Source organism: Saccostrea cucullata, unplaced genomic scaffold (assembly GCF_032062105.1).
Source record: "Saccostrea cucullata isolate Sc308-1 unplaced genomic scaffold, CSIRO_AGI_Scuc_v1 ctg2121, whole genome shotgun sequence".
NCBI classification, from domain to species: Eukaryota; Metazoa; Mollusca; class Bivalvia; order Ostreida; family Ostreidae; genus Saccostrea; species Saccostrea cuccullata.
In genome coordinates this window covers 19,656-36,318 of record NW_026936870.1, presented here as the reverse complement: position 1 = coordinate 36,318, position 16,663 = coordinate 19,656, and the positions used below count along the sequence as shown (strand labels likewise).

General features: G+C 33.1%; 1 protein-coding gene across 1 annotated transcript; it reads left to right on the top strand.

Moving 5' to 3' along the window:
* Window positions 1-2,031: 2,031 nt before the first annotated feature.
* Window positions 2,032-12,445, top strand: LOC134246776 (dnaJ homolog subfamily C member 4-like). Its single transcript, XM_062729136.1, has 7 exons — window positions 2,032-2,101; window positions 4,679-4,833; window positions 4,943-5,048; window positions 5,563-5,777; window positions 6,044-6,214; window positions 6,409-6,498; window positions 12,175-12,445. Exons 2-7 carry the CDS (start codon window positions 4,751-4,753, stop codon window positions 12,296-12,298), a joined length of 789 nt encoding a protein of 262 aa, XP_062585120.1. The 5' UTR covers window positions 2,032-2,101; window positions 4,679-4,750; the 3' UTR covers window positions 12,299-12,445.
* The last annotated feature ends 4,218 nt before the right edge of the window (window positions 12,446-16,663 follow it).

Below are 16,663 nucleotides of genomic sequence, written 5' to 3'. Positions count from 1 at the left end.
ATGACCAACAGCTGAATGATATGCTTGAAAGAGGAGTGATCGACCCACCAAACAGTCCATGGTCAGTGCCTATTGTGCTAGCCAAAAGGAAGGAAGGTACATTCCGCTTTTGTATTGATTACCACAAGTTAAATAGCTGTATAATCAAGGACGCATACCCCCTTCCCAGAATAGACGAGTCACTGGATCAGTTGAGTGGTAGCTCTGATTCTCTACTCTAGATCTCTGCTCAGGATATTGGCAGGTAGAGATGGAGCTAGACGACAAACAAAAGAGAGCATCTGCCACATGTCGTGGACTATTCCAGTTAATTAAGGTCATGCCATTTGGCTATGTTGTGCTCCTGCAAAATTTGAGCGCCTAATGGAAAGGCCTTCACTGGAATATCTGTCTTGTTTACCTGGATGACTGTGATAGTGTCCTGTCCACATGTACCTGTGATTATAACGTATATGGCCATTTTCTAAACGTGAAAAAAAACGTACAATCTGCTTGCATAGAACGACATACGTATATATTTTTTTTTTTAGATATTTTAATTTTATGCTCTTACAATATTTTTTTAATTAAAAAAAAGGTGGTAACGATCCATACTTCAGACGCCTGTGTTTTTAACCCCGTATTATATATTTACTTGGGGATTAAAATGCAAGCGAGTTTCAGTGATGCCTGTGATAAAAAAAAATCTAGAAAGAAATATTTTTTATCCATGGATTATATATTTGCTACATAGTTACTAGTGATAAAATCGGGATGTCTCTGTTTCCAAATGAGTACATAAACAATATTCATTTTGTATACATCTATCCAAAATACTTTTTATTAACAGTATTCTATTTTAAAGACCCCCCCCCCTTGGAGAAATCTCTTATTTCATATTTCTTTTCTTAATTTTCTATATAGTAACATGCTCTTAATACAGAACGTAATCTAGAAAAAACTAAAATCCGGGACAGTCAAGAGGACTAGATTTACTGTTTGCCCAGATTACATGAAGAACTGGGGCATCTTATCCACTCTGTTCTCTACCTCACATATAAAAATACATTTGTTAAGTAGAGAACAGAGTGGATAACAGAGTGTCCCTGTGCATGAAGTTTGAACAGAACAGAACATTTTATTTCTAATTTAGAGCCCATAACAGACAAGTATGAGATTGTTACTATAATAAGGAAAAGATAAGCCAATGAATAGCAAAACAATTATACAATTAGTAATGAACAAGATGTGCATTATGTTGTTAACAATAGTCCAATCCACACTTTGCAAAAGTTGTTTCCCTTTGCGGGGTCAACCAAAAGGTCAAAAGGGAAAGAAACGTCATTTCTCCTCTTTATGCTACCAAATATTTGGGCGTGCTGTGAAAAATCAATTGTGTTTATTTTTTTTTTCTTTCAATGTGTGGGTAGCCCCATCATGGGGCAATCAGTACACAAAAGGCAGAGATTTTTTTTAAGTCAAATGACGAAGTTACAAACACTACAAAGGCTACTGTGTGGATTGTATGGGATTATCCCCTAAGATGGCGGCCAAGGGACATAACTTTTTAAAAGTAGGGATCGGTCCACAGGCGGTACCCCGTATACGAAACAAGTGCCTGTGCCTGTGGATCGGCCTATAAAACTGCGTGAGTGGTTGGTGATTTTATTTACCAGTTGCTTTCGATCGTCAACTTCTTTTTTGTGCTTAGCCAAAGGCCAAAGTTTGTCCTCCATTTAAATGTCCTCCAATTCTATCAAGTTTTTCACATGTCATCATTACAGTATTGAGTATATCATGTTTTACTCGAACTGTAACCATTCAGCCATTTGTAAACAATGCGAAAATAAGGTTTAAATCGAATACGATCTCTTTCCGGAATGTACTCTTAAAACCATAAAATAAATGTTATTTATACATTAACTACAAAAGGTAATAGAGGACTGTTTTCCCTATCTAAAAATTGGTTAATATAGACAATAATTATTTTACCATTTTTAAATGGACGTTTTTAAAATATCTACGTAGAAGTCTACAATTAGACACCGTCCACCTGTTTCCTGTTTCATTTATGTAACTTGAGTTTAGTTTGAGTCGGTTCTCCTTCGTAAATTTCAGTCTGGTAATGTATTTTGATATTCTTAACTTAAAGATGTGAAATATTTCGTAATCCTATAGACTTACCTAAATGTAAAATATCCCGTAATGATAACCATTGAGACGATTGACCTTATTGTAGTGTAATGACCTCAAAATAGCTATAATCCAAGTATAGCGTTACATATATGTACAGTAGTTAATAGGTCCACTTCAAAGACCATTTCTACCTATGTTAATTATATATTCCTACATATGTTAATTATGGTCAGCAACTTATAACTACCTCTATATGTAGGTATTTAAATTTACTTCGGGTAGCTATTTTAACCTACGTTTTGTAAGTGTAACGTGTAATATTTACATTTTGTGGACAAACGCTGGAACAGCGCCATATGGTGAATACTTCGTGATACAGTCACACTGATCACAGGGACTTGCTCTATATCTATTAAAAAAAAAGTACAAACGATATACTATAAACTACACAAGGGAGGACCCATTCCTCGCTTCAACCTCTGTTTTCGTTATATTTTACTGTATTTTACTTACTCACTGCCGTGGATCTGTTAAATAATGATTCTTCTAAAACCTTATGCTTAAATTTCCCCCTTGGAGCCTCTGCAATACACATTTCAGACTAAAAATAATCCAAACGCGCTCGTTAGGACAGTTGGTATGGACAGAAAGCGAAAGCACATTTGAAGCCCGCCGAGGATTGCCGAATGATCCAATTCGTATTTGAATGTAAAACGCCGAGGTTACTTTCGCTTTCTGTCCATACCAACTGTCCTAACGAGCGCGTTTGGATTATTTTTAGTCTGAAATGTGTATTGCAGAGGCTCCAAGGGGGAAATTTAAGCATAAGGTTTTAGAAGAATCATTATTTAACAAATCCCCGGCGGTGAGTAAGTAAAATACGGTAAAATATAACGAAAATAGAGGTTGAAGCGAGGAAGGGGGCCAAAATGGCGTCCTCCCTAAATGTGTAGTTTATAGTATATCGTTTGTTTTTTTTTTTAATAGATATTTTTAACACGCCAGGAGCAAGACCCTGTGCACTGATGATGAATACGACAAAAATTGGACAAAAAATGATCAATTTGAAACATATATATTTTTCATCAAAAACTATATTTAACTTTATTTTCTGATAAGGATAAAAACAAAGTCAGAAATGTCTTTAAAATCTGTATCAATTATTTTCAAAGTTATCTTCAAGCATTTTAGATAAAATGTTTGGTTTTTCTTTTTTTTGGTTATTTCAATGCATTTCTCACTAATGCAGATAAATATTCTTACATATTCTATAAATCTATTCTCACTCCTGAACTAGAACCATTATGGAGCATTTAAAAGCATTTGTTGTTAAGCTCATTAATAATAATAAAATGGATATAATGATACTTGTACATATCTGTAAATATTCAGCAAGAGACTGATTTATAAATAATTTTTCATTTACCTGCAAGGGGACACCGTGATATTAATTTTATTACAGTGTATAAAAAGGTCTTCTGTTTAAAGTTATGAAGAAATAGTTAAAATATTTTTACAGAAATGACAAATTTTGCGTGGTCTGCACAAAGAGTTTTGACATGGTCTACTATATAATTTTAATTTTATGTGACCCATATTTTTGACTGCCACCAACATTTACAGGATGCCTGTATTTATATTTTAGTGATCACAATTTATCTATATATACCTGAGTGATATTTATATAATAGTGTTGCATTATGCATGTACTATGCCTAAATAGTAGGCAGGGTTTGACACATGGTGCACGAGCCGGAGGCGAGTGCACTATGTGTCAAACCCTGCCTACTATTTAGGCATAGTACATGCATAATGCAACACTATTGTTATTATTATGCTGACTGTTGTTATTATTTATGCAGCAATCCATTTGATTTTTTCCTGAAAATAATGGTGATAACACAGCGCACTTGCAAAAACTCATTCAAAATCTTCATGCTAAAATTAGTTGCATGCTTAGTTATTTTGGTTACTAGTATTTTCTCTAAATAAGTAAGAATTTTCTGTCCCAAAGATACTCATCTTTATTTTCTGTTTTGTTAGTAAGACTGATTTGTTTACAGACGTGGATTCTCATTGATAATTTTCTTTTACATCCTTTAATCAAGCGCTATATAAAAAAGCGTTTTAATGACCCCATGGTATCAATTCATCTAACGATCTGTAAGTAATTAGTCTGAAACTTTGTTGTACACATTTATCTAAGATTCCTTAGAAAAATATAACTGTTTTCAAATAATATTTGTCTATTTTCTCCTTCTTGTGTCAATTGTATAAATTAAGTTCATATATTTAATAAAATTCCCATAATCAGTGATCGTCTCTGTGGCGTAATCGATAAGGCATCGGACTGGCAATCTCATGGTCGTGAGTTCGATTCCCGGTGAGTGCATTGAAGAATTTTATTCAGAAAATAAGGCCGTGCTCTATTTCGGCATAGTATGCTTACGCTATATAAATCCTTAGTCTACTATGCGAGAATAGTAGGGTATGGGTTATATAGAGACAAACTGACAGGAAGCATAATAATGACTGACATAGATTATATTTGCTATATTTGTAGGAATTTGACCATGTGACTTATTGATGTGAGACCAGTAGAGATACACAATGGACCAATAACTGACCATAGAGAATGGTAGTCACTCTTGTGTCCCGCAGGATCTGTCAGCTTTGGCAATGTAGATTATCTGCTGGGACATATATCTCCTCTAAAAGGTCAGCTTCTATCCTTTTGTTTTAAAATGATTTTGATTAAGTGATCTTTGAACACTAGCATAAAGAGATTTTAAATCATATTAAGTGCATGAACTGTTTTTATTTACAGCTTTTTTTCGAGGACCAAGGGCAAGACACATTATGAAATTCTTGGGGTTAAGCAAGATGCAACAGATGAAGAAATCAAAGCAGCCTTTATAAAACTCTCTAAAAAGGTATTTTTTAAAATTTGCATTGCCAATGGTTTTTCAGATTGAAGTAACCATACCATAAGGACTTACATCCTAATCTAGAAGTTTTTTCTTCCTTATTTGGTGTCATGATGTCATTTAGCTAAAGCAGAATCTCAGCATTTCAGGAAAAAATGTATGAAGTCTGAATGGCAAAAGACAATGTAAAAAGAAAAATTAAATATTTAAGTCCTTCTATGTACAAATTCTTATATTTGATATGGCTTAACAAAGTAGGGCTTACAGTTACTGTGAAATCAAAACACAAATGATATTGAAATTTAGTGAGATTGATAACAAGTTGGGATGTCTAATAAGCAGATTTGCACTTGAATAAATGGTTTATCGAAATACAAAAATAATAATTTATAGTGCACCGTATCATATCAATTGGAATGTAATAGGAATTCCAAATTTTTTCTTCAAGATGTGTAATGTGACATGTAATGTGCCTGTCATTAATTCCTGCACCTCAGCTTTTTTTTTGACTTTTTTTTAGTATCACCCTGACACGTCATCAGAACCGAACGCCCAGGAGAAGTTTATAGCTGTCACCGAGGCGTACGGAACACTCAGTAAACCGCTGAGTAGGAGAGACTATGACTTAAGACTCAAGTATGGCCCCGAGCACCTGGAAAAGAAAAAACGGGTGGAACAACATCATCGTGAACAACAACAACACGAGAACGCGTCATGGAGAGACAAACATTACTGGTGGGTTCTGGCTCTCTTTATTCACTCTTATTTGTTATTATTTGTAGGTTTTTGGAAACAGAGTCATTTAAAGGATTTATCCACCTTTTATTTAACAATAAAATGAACATACCTTAAGCTCAGCTTTTTATTGTTGTCGAACAGCATTTTATTGTAGTCGAATTTAGCAAATATTCCCAAGTCCAGACGAACGCTAATAATTTCCAGTAGAGGAGAGCAAACAAGAGTTGTCTTTCTTTGTTAATTTGGTGTAATGGCTTCTATAGGCAGAGAACTAAGGAGGAGGATCAACAGTTCAGGAAGTGGTATTATAAGGAGTTTGGGATGGGCAGCCCTCACTCCCCTAATGTCCTTGACCCCTTCTTCTTCATGTCCGGTAAACAGGCCGTTATATTGGCGATAACGCTAGGGATCTGTCTACAGTACGCCAGATACAGGTACAGCAACAGAATCTATTTTTAGGATTAACTCAGTTTATTGTACATCAGTCTCTAATTGGAAGAAAATGTTTGAATGAAAGGAAAAAATATAGGACTATTTTTGAAGGTTTTAATTCACAGGAAGAATTAAAGGTGCTATGGGTATGTGTAATGTTGATGTAGTTCATTTGAAATCTGTTAATTATTTTCAGATGGCTGAGAAATCGAATGGAATTATCAGATGCAGAAAACATGAATAGACTGAAGAAAATGGATGAGGAAAAACAACTAAGGCAAGAGTGGTAAGTGATTAAAGCTAAAACAGGAAATGCTCAGTGTAAGAGCTTACAGCTGGAGTGAGACATGCTCATGACTAGAGTGACAGATGCTCACTGCTAGAGTCTAAGAGCTTACAGCTGGAGTGAGACATGCTCATGACTAGAGTGACAGATGCTCACTGCTAGAGTGTAAGAGCTTACAGCTGGAGTGGAAATTCTCATGGCTAGAGTGTAAATGCTTACAGCTGGAGTGAGAAATGCTCATGACTAGAGTGACAGATGCTCACTGCTAGAGTGTAATAGCTTACAGCTGGAGTGGGAAATGCTCATGACTAGAGTGTAAATGCTTACAGCTGGAGTGAGAAATGCTCATGACTAGAGTGACAGATGCTCACTGCTAGAGTCTAAGAGCTTACAGCTGGAGTGAGAAATGCTCATGACTAGAGTGACAGATGCTCACTGCTAGAGTGTAAGAGCTTACAGCTGGAGTGGAAATTCTCATGGCTAGAGTGTAAATGCTTACAACTGGAGTGAGAAATGCTCATGACTAGAGTGGTAAGTGTTCTAGAATGGTTAGTAAGATAGAGTGGTAGGTGCTCTTGAATACAGTGTTAGGTTTTCATGACTACAGTGGTAGGTGCTCATGACTAGAGTGGTAGGTAGGGATCATCATGACTACAGTGGTAGGTTCTCATGACTACAGTGGTAGGTGCTCATGACTAGAGTGGTAGGTACTGATGACTACAGTGTTAGGTAACAGTGGTCGTTTCTCATGGCTACAGTGGTCGGTTCTCATGACTACATTGGTCGGTTCTCATGACTACAGTGGTATGTGCTCTTGACTAGAGTGGTAGGTACTGATGACTAAAGTGCTAGGTGCTCATGGCTACAGTGGTAGGTACTCATTACTAGTGTGGTAGGTACTGATGACTACAGTGTTAGGTAACAGTGGTCGGTTCTCATGGCTACAGTGGTATGTTCTCATGACTACAGTGGTTGGTTCTCATGACTACAGTGGTAGGTGCTCGTGACTACAGTGGTAGGTACTGATGACTACAGTGGTAGGTTCTCGTGACTACAGTGGTTGGTTCTCATGACTATATTATATATAATACTTGTTTATCTGAGCTGGTCATCTTGCTACAAAGCATTTTGTACTTGTAATTTGATGGGTCTAAGTTAAAACTTGTATTTTCTGCATCCATTTGCAAATTGTAAGTGTTGGAATGGTTTTTCCTCAAACAGTTCCATTATTAAGACTGGAAATGTAAATTCAGTGAATAGGGTAGCTTGTATTTGAAAGCATGCAAAAAAAAAACCCCATTATTATCACATTGTCTTTTTAATGAAATTAAACAAAAAAAAATTGAGGAGGTAAATGCAGACATTTGATTTTTGGCTCACTAAACCAAAGTAGGGGGAGCTTATATAATACCCTCTGCATGAGCGTCAAATTATGCACATTTCCAGAGGTTTTAGATACTGGATCTGACCTACATTTTCTAGATGATCTAGGTGACTGACAGGTAAAGTAGTTGGAGCAGACTTATTCCAGTGTAACTTCAGTCTTATGTAGACCAAACTTGCATGGATGATTCATCAAGGGATGAATACTTGAAAACTTGCTTCAGATTTGAATAAAGTTTTTAGAACAGATTCATTTCCAAGTAACCATGAGCCTTATTCAGGGATTAATCTAGGTTTGGAGGTAACACTTCTGGAAAAATTGGGAAAATCAGTCGGGGGTCTTGGGCCCATTGCAAACCTCAAGCAGATGAAGATTTTTACTGTAATTTTCCAGATTTTTTGAGGGAAAAAAAGTTGATGTAGCTTTTTATTATTATTGTAAGAGGGATTTTTTACTCATCAAAAGGGGAAAATGGGATATTCAGGGGAAATTTTCTCTTTGGGAAAAATACTGAATATAGGTAGTAAATATGTCCTCAATAAATCTCTGATTATTAGAGCATAATTACATAAATGTTGCATCTAGGAATGCACACTACTGTATCATTAGTTAAGTTTGGGGCTTCATTTGTTAAAGTGACCTCTGCAACCACTGATTACCTGTTTTTAAAGAAAGGAGTAATATTTCAGATGACTTTGAACAATTAAATACAAAGTGAAGCTCTCCTAGTGAAGAGTTTATATGATTTATTTAGGGTGTTGTATATGTGTGTTGTTTATGAAAGAAGATGAATTGAAAAAAAAAATCTTTTGAGACTAAATCTTATTAACATGCTTATAAAATTAATCCACTTTTAACCCCCTGAAGTCTGTATGTCTAAACAAACATGATATATCAGCCATAAATTTAATAAACTGCTAGAATTGCCTGAGTGACATTTATATCATGTATTGTTTTTAATCATTGTAGCAAATCATCTTACATGAAATAAGTTTTATTAATCCATTTTGCATATTTCAGAATTCTTGTTTTAACCTTGAAGCCTGTGATGGTTGATCTCATTACATGTAGTATACACAAATATCCCCCCAGACCCTGCTTATTAGCCAGAGTTTGCATTAATAACATTGTGTGACTCCACAAGTCTTAAATCTGAACTATATTTGAATATTGTAATGGCTAAATTTGCACAAATTTGACCGAAAACATTTGTTACTAATTCTCCATTAATTTGAAATAAGTGATTCAAGATTTATTTTAGAAATGTACACAAATTTCCCATTTGCTGATATATTTGTGTTTGTTTACTATTTTGCATAATTATTCAAGAAAGAACTGTAGATTGAAAATAAGATAAATTTTTGTCTTAATTGAATTGGAGTCTGTTACTGTTCTATACTGATCTGATTTGATGAAGCTATAAGTTATTAAGTACTGAGGAATATTATTGTCATTTTAAATGCTTAGCCTTGGTCATTATTGTCTCTGTTAAAGGGACAAATTTGGAAAATCGTTAAGTGAATCGACCAATCGGAATTCTATAATGACATGTATATTGGTTCCAGTTTATTTGGTTCACCAGGGCTACCTGTAGATGTAATCAATCACCTTGTAATTCGGCAGCCATTGGCAGTCGGGGAACTAAGATGTCACATGGACCTGTAAATATAGACAGACAGTTCTTATGTTAGGTGTAAACAAGAGCGTTTGACATTTCTAATGTCCTCTCCAACACAGGATTGAAATTAAAGAAGAATATAAAATGTTGCTGTGTAATTTATGGTCTGTGTTGAAACTTCCTGAAATGATTTAAAATTTGTATGTCATGACTTGATTGTTATTTCAATACTTGACATGTAGGAGTATTTTATTGGTCAACTTCAACACAAATTGTAACAGAAATAATTGTCTGATTTGTAGTAGATTAACTATGTAACCCTCAATAAGGTATTGTCAATAATTACTGATTTTAATTAATTTTTCATGTGAAGAAATATTTTTTATTGAAAAAGTATTAATTTTTTTTACTAACTTAAATAATTAAAGGCCTAATTTGTTTTTTAACTTAAATATAAGTTTTGTTTATTGATTCCAATAATATTTTATTTCCATAATTATCAATTGCCACTCAATACTTGCCATGATCGTTGCATTACGTACTGTATGAAGAGCTCTTTGACTTTAAAGGTTGTTGAAGTGCGAACATTAATTTTCATTTTGAAGTGGGAGGAAATAATTCCACTTAATTAAAGTCAGGTGTGTTTCATAAAAATTTTACAACTTTATTGTAATAGTATATTGGCCCATTTATACATTCAGCAACAAAACTTAAATTTACTTTTCAGTGGGACTTTCTGAGAATGTTTTTAACTGATGTTAAAGTTTAATTCTATGAATTGAAATCCTGATTTGCTGTAGAAACCCAGCCAGTTTCTGTTCATTTGTAAAATTCCCTTGGAGAGAATGCACTAAATGATTTCATTTACATGTAAATGAGGCTTGTTAAATGATAATGATGTGTCAGAATTATGGGACAGTCTTGTTATAGAAACAATTATCATCAGGACTGAGTGAAGGTTTTATCCCGTCCTATCTTATTAGTCTAGCTCCAGGGTTACTGAGGGTGTTGTTTTATAATCCTGAAAGGCAGAAAAATTGTTTGGGGAAAATTTTGTTTTGAAAATCTGTCTTTAGGTGTTGGAACATGTGATCCATGGCATTTTTCCCCAATTTTATTTGTCAAATGATTTTTAGCAAAGGTACAGTGTACTCTGTGATGACAAAATATTTCCGTTTGTATTTGTTTTCTCTGTGATAGCTCTTTCCAATTTTATTTCACAGTGAAATGGAAATATAAGAAATTACTGTCTAGTTAGTAGAGTATGCCAGGGACATCAATGCTAGTTGGAAACGGGGGATAATTTATGCACAACGAGCCCATTATGCATATTATCCCATGTTTCCAACTATCGTTGATGCCCTGGCATACTCTACTAACTATACAGGGATTCCTTAAATAGCTTTGTACAGTTTTAAAAATCGTTGATACTGAAAAGCCATAATAAAGATGACAGATTTATTTTTTTCTTTATTCAATATTGGTAACATTCAATAACATTTATTTTCACTTATTTAAAATCAGGATTTTAATTCGTTCATCTCAAAACATTTAGATTCCTGTTGTATAAAAAAATGATTTAATTTCCATTTGTCACAGCACATCTTATTTGAAAAGGCCAATATCTGACGTTCATTGTTTTATGAAAATAATTTACTTCTGGTTGTAATACGCCATTTGATTGGATAAAAAAAACTTTAAATCGTATAAAGTGATTTGTCTTCGTTATAGTGGTATTCTTGGAAGTCCGTCCTGTGAATCAGGAGCATCCCGCTTATAAAAATCGGTAAATGTAACGATATTTACATCGTTATAACAAACTTAGAATATCTAGCTTCACTGTTTATATACTGTAAACTTTGGCAACCAAGTTTATACCATATTGATTTAATTTTTCTCAATGATATTTTCATAGTTTATTCCTAAGGTAGTATAAGAATACCAGTAACCTTTATCATGCAATAGCTGTTTGACTTTTTCAATCTGTTTCATTTCCTATTGCCGTACCAGAATTTCCTGGAAATATAAGCACTTGCAGCTTTGACTTTTTAATTCACCTTTTGTTTAAAAAAAAACTGATATAAAAATGATTGTATTCTTTAAATGCACACGAATTAAAATGAAGGTTGGAAATTTTAAGCTTATTTATTGGTTATTGTGCAATAAGTAGGTCGCGACTTAGATTTATGAGATTCTTATTCTTTGAGGGCAATACCGATAAACTAAAAGACCTTTTTGAAGATATACTGTTATTGATGCCTGAACTATAATTAAGACAAAAAGGGCACATATTTCATGGAGACAGATAATTGAGTGCTCTATTTAGCCTCCCAAGGCTTACTTACACGACATTAGTATTCTGTATATAACCTTGACCTGCGTTGGAGTTCTCCACATTTGTCACATATGACGGAGTAATTCTAGGAAAATCCATGAATTCCAACTTCAAAGGATGAATATTCATACCTTTGTCAAAGAGTTTCCCCCAGTCAAAAGTTAATGACAAGGTGTTGAAGCGTAATGTGTACTTGTATACAATTTGATTTAGGACCAAAGTTTATTAACTAATAATTAAAGCTGGAATCAGAATGAGACAGATTTATATCGACATTTAAAACTCATTAAAACAATGGTTTAGAGACTGATCTTGTTTTGTTTTGTTTTTTTTTTTCAGGATGAAGAAGGAAAGAGAGAAGTTTAGAAATGCCGTGGATTCGGAACTAAAAAAAGATGATGACGTCGATCTGCAGTCCTTTATATACAAAGACGCTCCTATTACAAACACGAACCCCTCATAACTAGACGTTTTAACAAATGTTCTACACTGACAATCTTGTGATATTTTATTATGATATTAATGACAATTTTAGTAAAGTGAAGTTGACTGAATGTTATGTGTACTAGTATTTGGTGATGACAATTTTAATAAAACTGTTTTTATTTTATTGCTTTTTTGTTGAATTAAGTTGATTGTGTGTGACTTAACAAAGACAAAAAGCTTTGAGTTTCAAAAGCATCTTTAATAATAATAATAATAATAATAAAAGTAATTTTAATCATTTGATTAGCAAAACCTGTATATTAAATCATCTTAAATCAGCATATAAACTAGACAATCTCACAACATTGGCAAATTTTGATTAGTTGAAACTGTTGATTTACATATTCAGGCAAGAGTTGATCTGCTGAAACTATTGATTTAATTATTTAGAAAAGTGTTGATCAGTTGAAACTATTGACTTACACTTTAAGGAAACTATTGATTTACACTTTCAGGCAAGTGTTGATTAATTGAAACTATTGACTTACACTTTTAGGCAAGAGTTGATCAGTTGAAACTATTGATTTACACTTTTAAGCAAGTGTTGATCAGCTGAAACTATTGATTTACATTTCAGGCAAGTGTTGATCAATTGAAACTATTGATTTACAAATTCAGACAAGTGTTCATCAGTTGAAACTATTGATTTACATTTTCAGGCAAGAGTTGATCTGTTGAAACTATTGATTTACACATCTAGGCAAGTATTAATCACTGAAAACTACTGATTTACACATTTTGGCGAGTGTTGAATTAGTGACACTCTGAGGTACATTTTAAACAAATATCTTTTTTTTAAGTTCTGCTTTGTATTCTTGTTGTTGTTTTGTTTTGTTTTTTTTTTTGGTTTTGTTTTGCTTTGTTTTTTCATCCTCAACTGTATAGCTCCGCGCACTTGTAAAACTCACATGGTTTATCGCACAAATTAAAGCAATATGAGCTGCATGTTTGACATCGGAAAAATGTAATTAACTATTTCAATGACAGAAAAATAGAACATTTATTAATTTCTGTTGTTCATATTTGCTATGGAAGAACTTTTTATAACTTTGATTGAAGCAAAATTGAATTATTGTCGTCCAGTACAATAATGATTTCTTATAAAATACTGTTTATTCGGTTATACAGAAATATTTCTTCTGAAACATTTTTAAGCTTTATTTTGGTCTTATTGGTCATAAGGGTTTAGATTACGTACATATTAATCATAATAACACATTTTACCAGCAAAATAAAATTCTCAAAAATGCAGCTCATATTGCTTTAACGTCACGTCGTTACAATAAGAAATTGTGTAACAAGACAACATAATATATTTCAAAAGTGATTGTGAAGCTTTTTAAAACATACCGATAATTCATGCATCATAATTGGTAGGATATGCTCTTGACTGATAGATAATAACAGTTTTGTAATGATTTTTCACGGCTTTTTGTCAATTACAGCCTTTTTTGTATCCGTTCTTTTGAAAGCAGTCATTTGATTTGCCTAAATACAGAAACAGTACAGCTCACTTAGCTTTTGTATTTTCTGTATATTACCATGGCCCTAAAGTGCAAGATAACAGTATTTTTCATTAGTTCGACTGTTTTCAATGTTATATTTTGGATTTATACAGAGACACTTTCTGAAATCTAGCATCTTGAAAAAAATGTCCCATAGCATAGTAAAAGAATATTCCTTTTCAGTAGTATGGTATAATTTACTTTTTAAAAAGATAAACAATACTTTATTATCCCATGTTTTGGCATGATTTCTTCAGGCAGCAATGCCTTTTTCGGCTCCACATATAACCGAAAGACGAGTACAGTATAAATGAGCAAAATATGTAGAAAAGAAATCATCTTTAAGAAGCAAATTTGAAAATTTCAATAAATAGCATCAAAAACAGCTTGTTTATTTCGATTTGTAAATACCTATGGTAAAATCATAGAGATGCAACACCATACCATTTATCAGTAAAGTTCCATTAAAAAGCTGACCTTGAAAACTTGAGATAATGATTTTAAAGAACATATGTACCTTTGAAATGAGATATTTAATACATATAAGGGTTATCAACACATTTAGTTAAGCTTTGCTAAGTAAATACTGTTTGTTTTAATTATCATACATGTAAACATGATGTTTTAATTATCATACATGTAAACATGATAATTATTACATTTAAAAACCAGAAGTCTCTGTCGAGACTGAAGCTCTACCGGTTTATACTTATAGCAAAGGAAGAGAAAAGTACTTAAGCAGTTGGGAATTGAAACTTTACAACAGCAATAAACAGAATAATGATCCTTGATTAATTCTCTTTATGTTCTTAGTGTAGTCTACTTGCATGCCACATTATATTATAATCAGACTAAAACTGTATTTCGGATAGCATTTTTGGAGTATTTAACAGAAATTTCTATTTTTAGTAGCCATGGCAACACTCTTCATCGTAATCAAAAACCGATACACAGAATTATGTATTTTAGTGTAGTCTACTTGTGTGCCAAGTTATATTGAAATCAGACCAAAACTGTAAGAGACGTAGCATTTTGAAAGAATTTCACATAAATTTCTATTTTTAGTAACCACAGCAACATCGTTTAAGAAAATCAAAAACCGATATACAGAATTATGTATCTTAGTGTAGTCTACTTGTGTGCCAAGGTATATTGAAATCAGACTAAAACTGTAGGAGGAGTAGCATTTTGAAAGGATTTCACAGAAATTTCTATTTTTAGTAACCATGGCAACACCGTTCACCGAAATCAAAAACGGATACACAGAATTATGTTTCTTAGTGTAGTCTACTTGTGTGCCAAGTTATATTGAAATCAGACCAAAACTGTAGGAGGAGTAGCATTTTGAAACAATTTCACAGAAATTTCTATTTTTAGTAACCATGGCAACACCGTTCACCGAAATCAAAAACCGATATACAGAATTATGTATCTTAGTGTAGTCTACTTGTGTGCCAAGTTATATTGAAATCAGACCAAAACTGTAAGAGACATAGCATTTTGAAAGAATTTCACATAAATTTCTATTTTTAGTAACCACAGCAACATCGTTTAAGAAAATCAAAAACCGATATACAGAATTATGTATCTTAGTGTAGTCTACTTGTGTGCCAAGTTATATTGAGATCAGACTAAAACTGTAGGAGGAGTAGCATTTTGAAACAATTTCACAGAAATTTCTATTTTTAGTAACCACGGCAACACCGTTCACCGAAATCAAAAACCGATAAATAGAATTATGTATCTTAGTGTAGTCTACTTGTGTGCCAAGTTATATTGAAATCAGACCAAAACTGTAGGAGGAGTAGCATTTTGAAAAATTGTTTACAGACAGACAGACGGACGGACGCCGGACGCATTACTATCGCATATCTGACCAATAGAGCTAAAAACTGATGTAGACAGACGATATAACTTTTCCCTGATATTTTTTGAATTTATTCAAGAAAAAAAATTAAGAAATCGGATCTTGTAATTCTCTTCAATGCATTTTTATTAAAAGCAAAAATGTCGTGTGGAAAAGCGATTTTTTTTTTTTGAAATTTAAACTAACCACAGTTAAAGGAACATGGACACAATTTTAACTAAAATTTTTTAATTTATTTTCCTATTTTTTAATGTTTACTGTTGTGAGATGTGTATTGTTTCATTATGTATATAATTAGTAACATTAAGTTTCTTGAACATTCCAGAGTGGTCAACATGTTTGGTCATTTTATCTAGAACATTCTTAAATTTTGTATATGTCCAGATTGTTCCAGTAATATCATGTTTTAACAATTTCTAGAATATTCTAGATTTATAATACTGTATAAATACCCTGTCAATTCAATGCATATACAATAATTGTGGATACTTTGTCGTATAAGCACTATTGAGATATAACTGGGATATATATTTTCACTGGGACATTGTGTGCAGAAACGGACACTCTGATGTATGTATTTTTAGACTCTTGCTAAGTTTGTACTTTATGTTTCATATACTTATTATGTATTACTGTAAATAAATTATTGTTAAGTTCAAATTGTGTTATTGATCTTTGCTGGCATTTAGGGTTATTCTGACCCATAACAGAATTGGGGGCTCGTCCGGGATAAAGAATTTCTTGCACTTTTGCAGTTTATTGTCAGAATTTTGTTTATTGAACCATTAAATTTAATTATAAACCAGCAAAAATCAACATGGTGTTTTCGGTCACAGACTTTCTTAGTTCACCAAGTGTTCAGGTTTTTGATACGTTAAAAAAGGATGACTTGATCGCATTAGGTTTGCATCTTGGGTTAGATGTTAAATCCTCTCAGAGAAAGCAAGACATTAGAATTAAGGTTGCAAAC

Coding starts and splice junctions, on each gene's coding strand:
- LOC134246776 (XM_062729136.1), top strand. CDS start 4,751: ATGGTAGTCACTCTTGTGTCCCGCAGGATCTGTCAGCTTTGGCAATGT. Junction 4,834..4,942: donor ACATATATCTCCTCTAAAAG/GTCAGCTTCTAT, acceptor TTTTATTTACAG/CTTTTTTTCGAGGACCAAGG. Junction 6,215..6,408: donor CTACAGTACGCCAGATACAG/GTACAGCAACAG, acceptor AATTATTTTCAG/ATGGCTGAGAAATCGAATGG.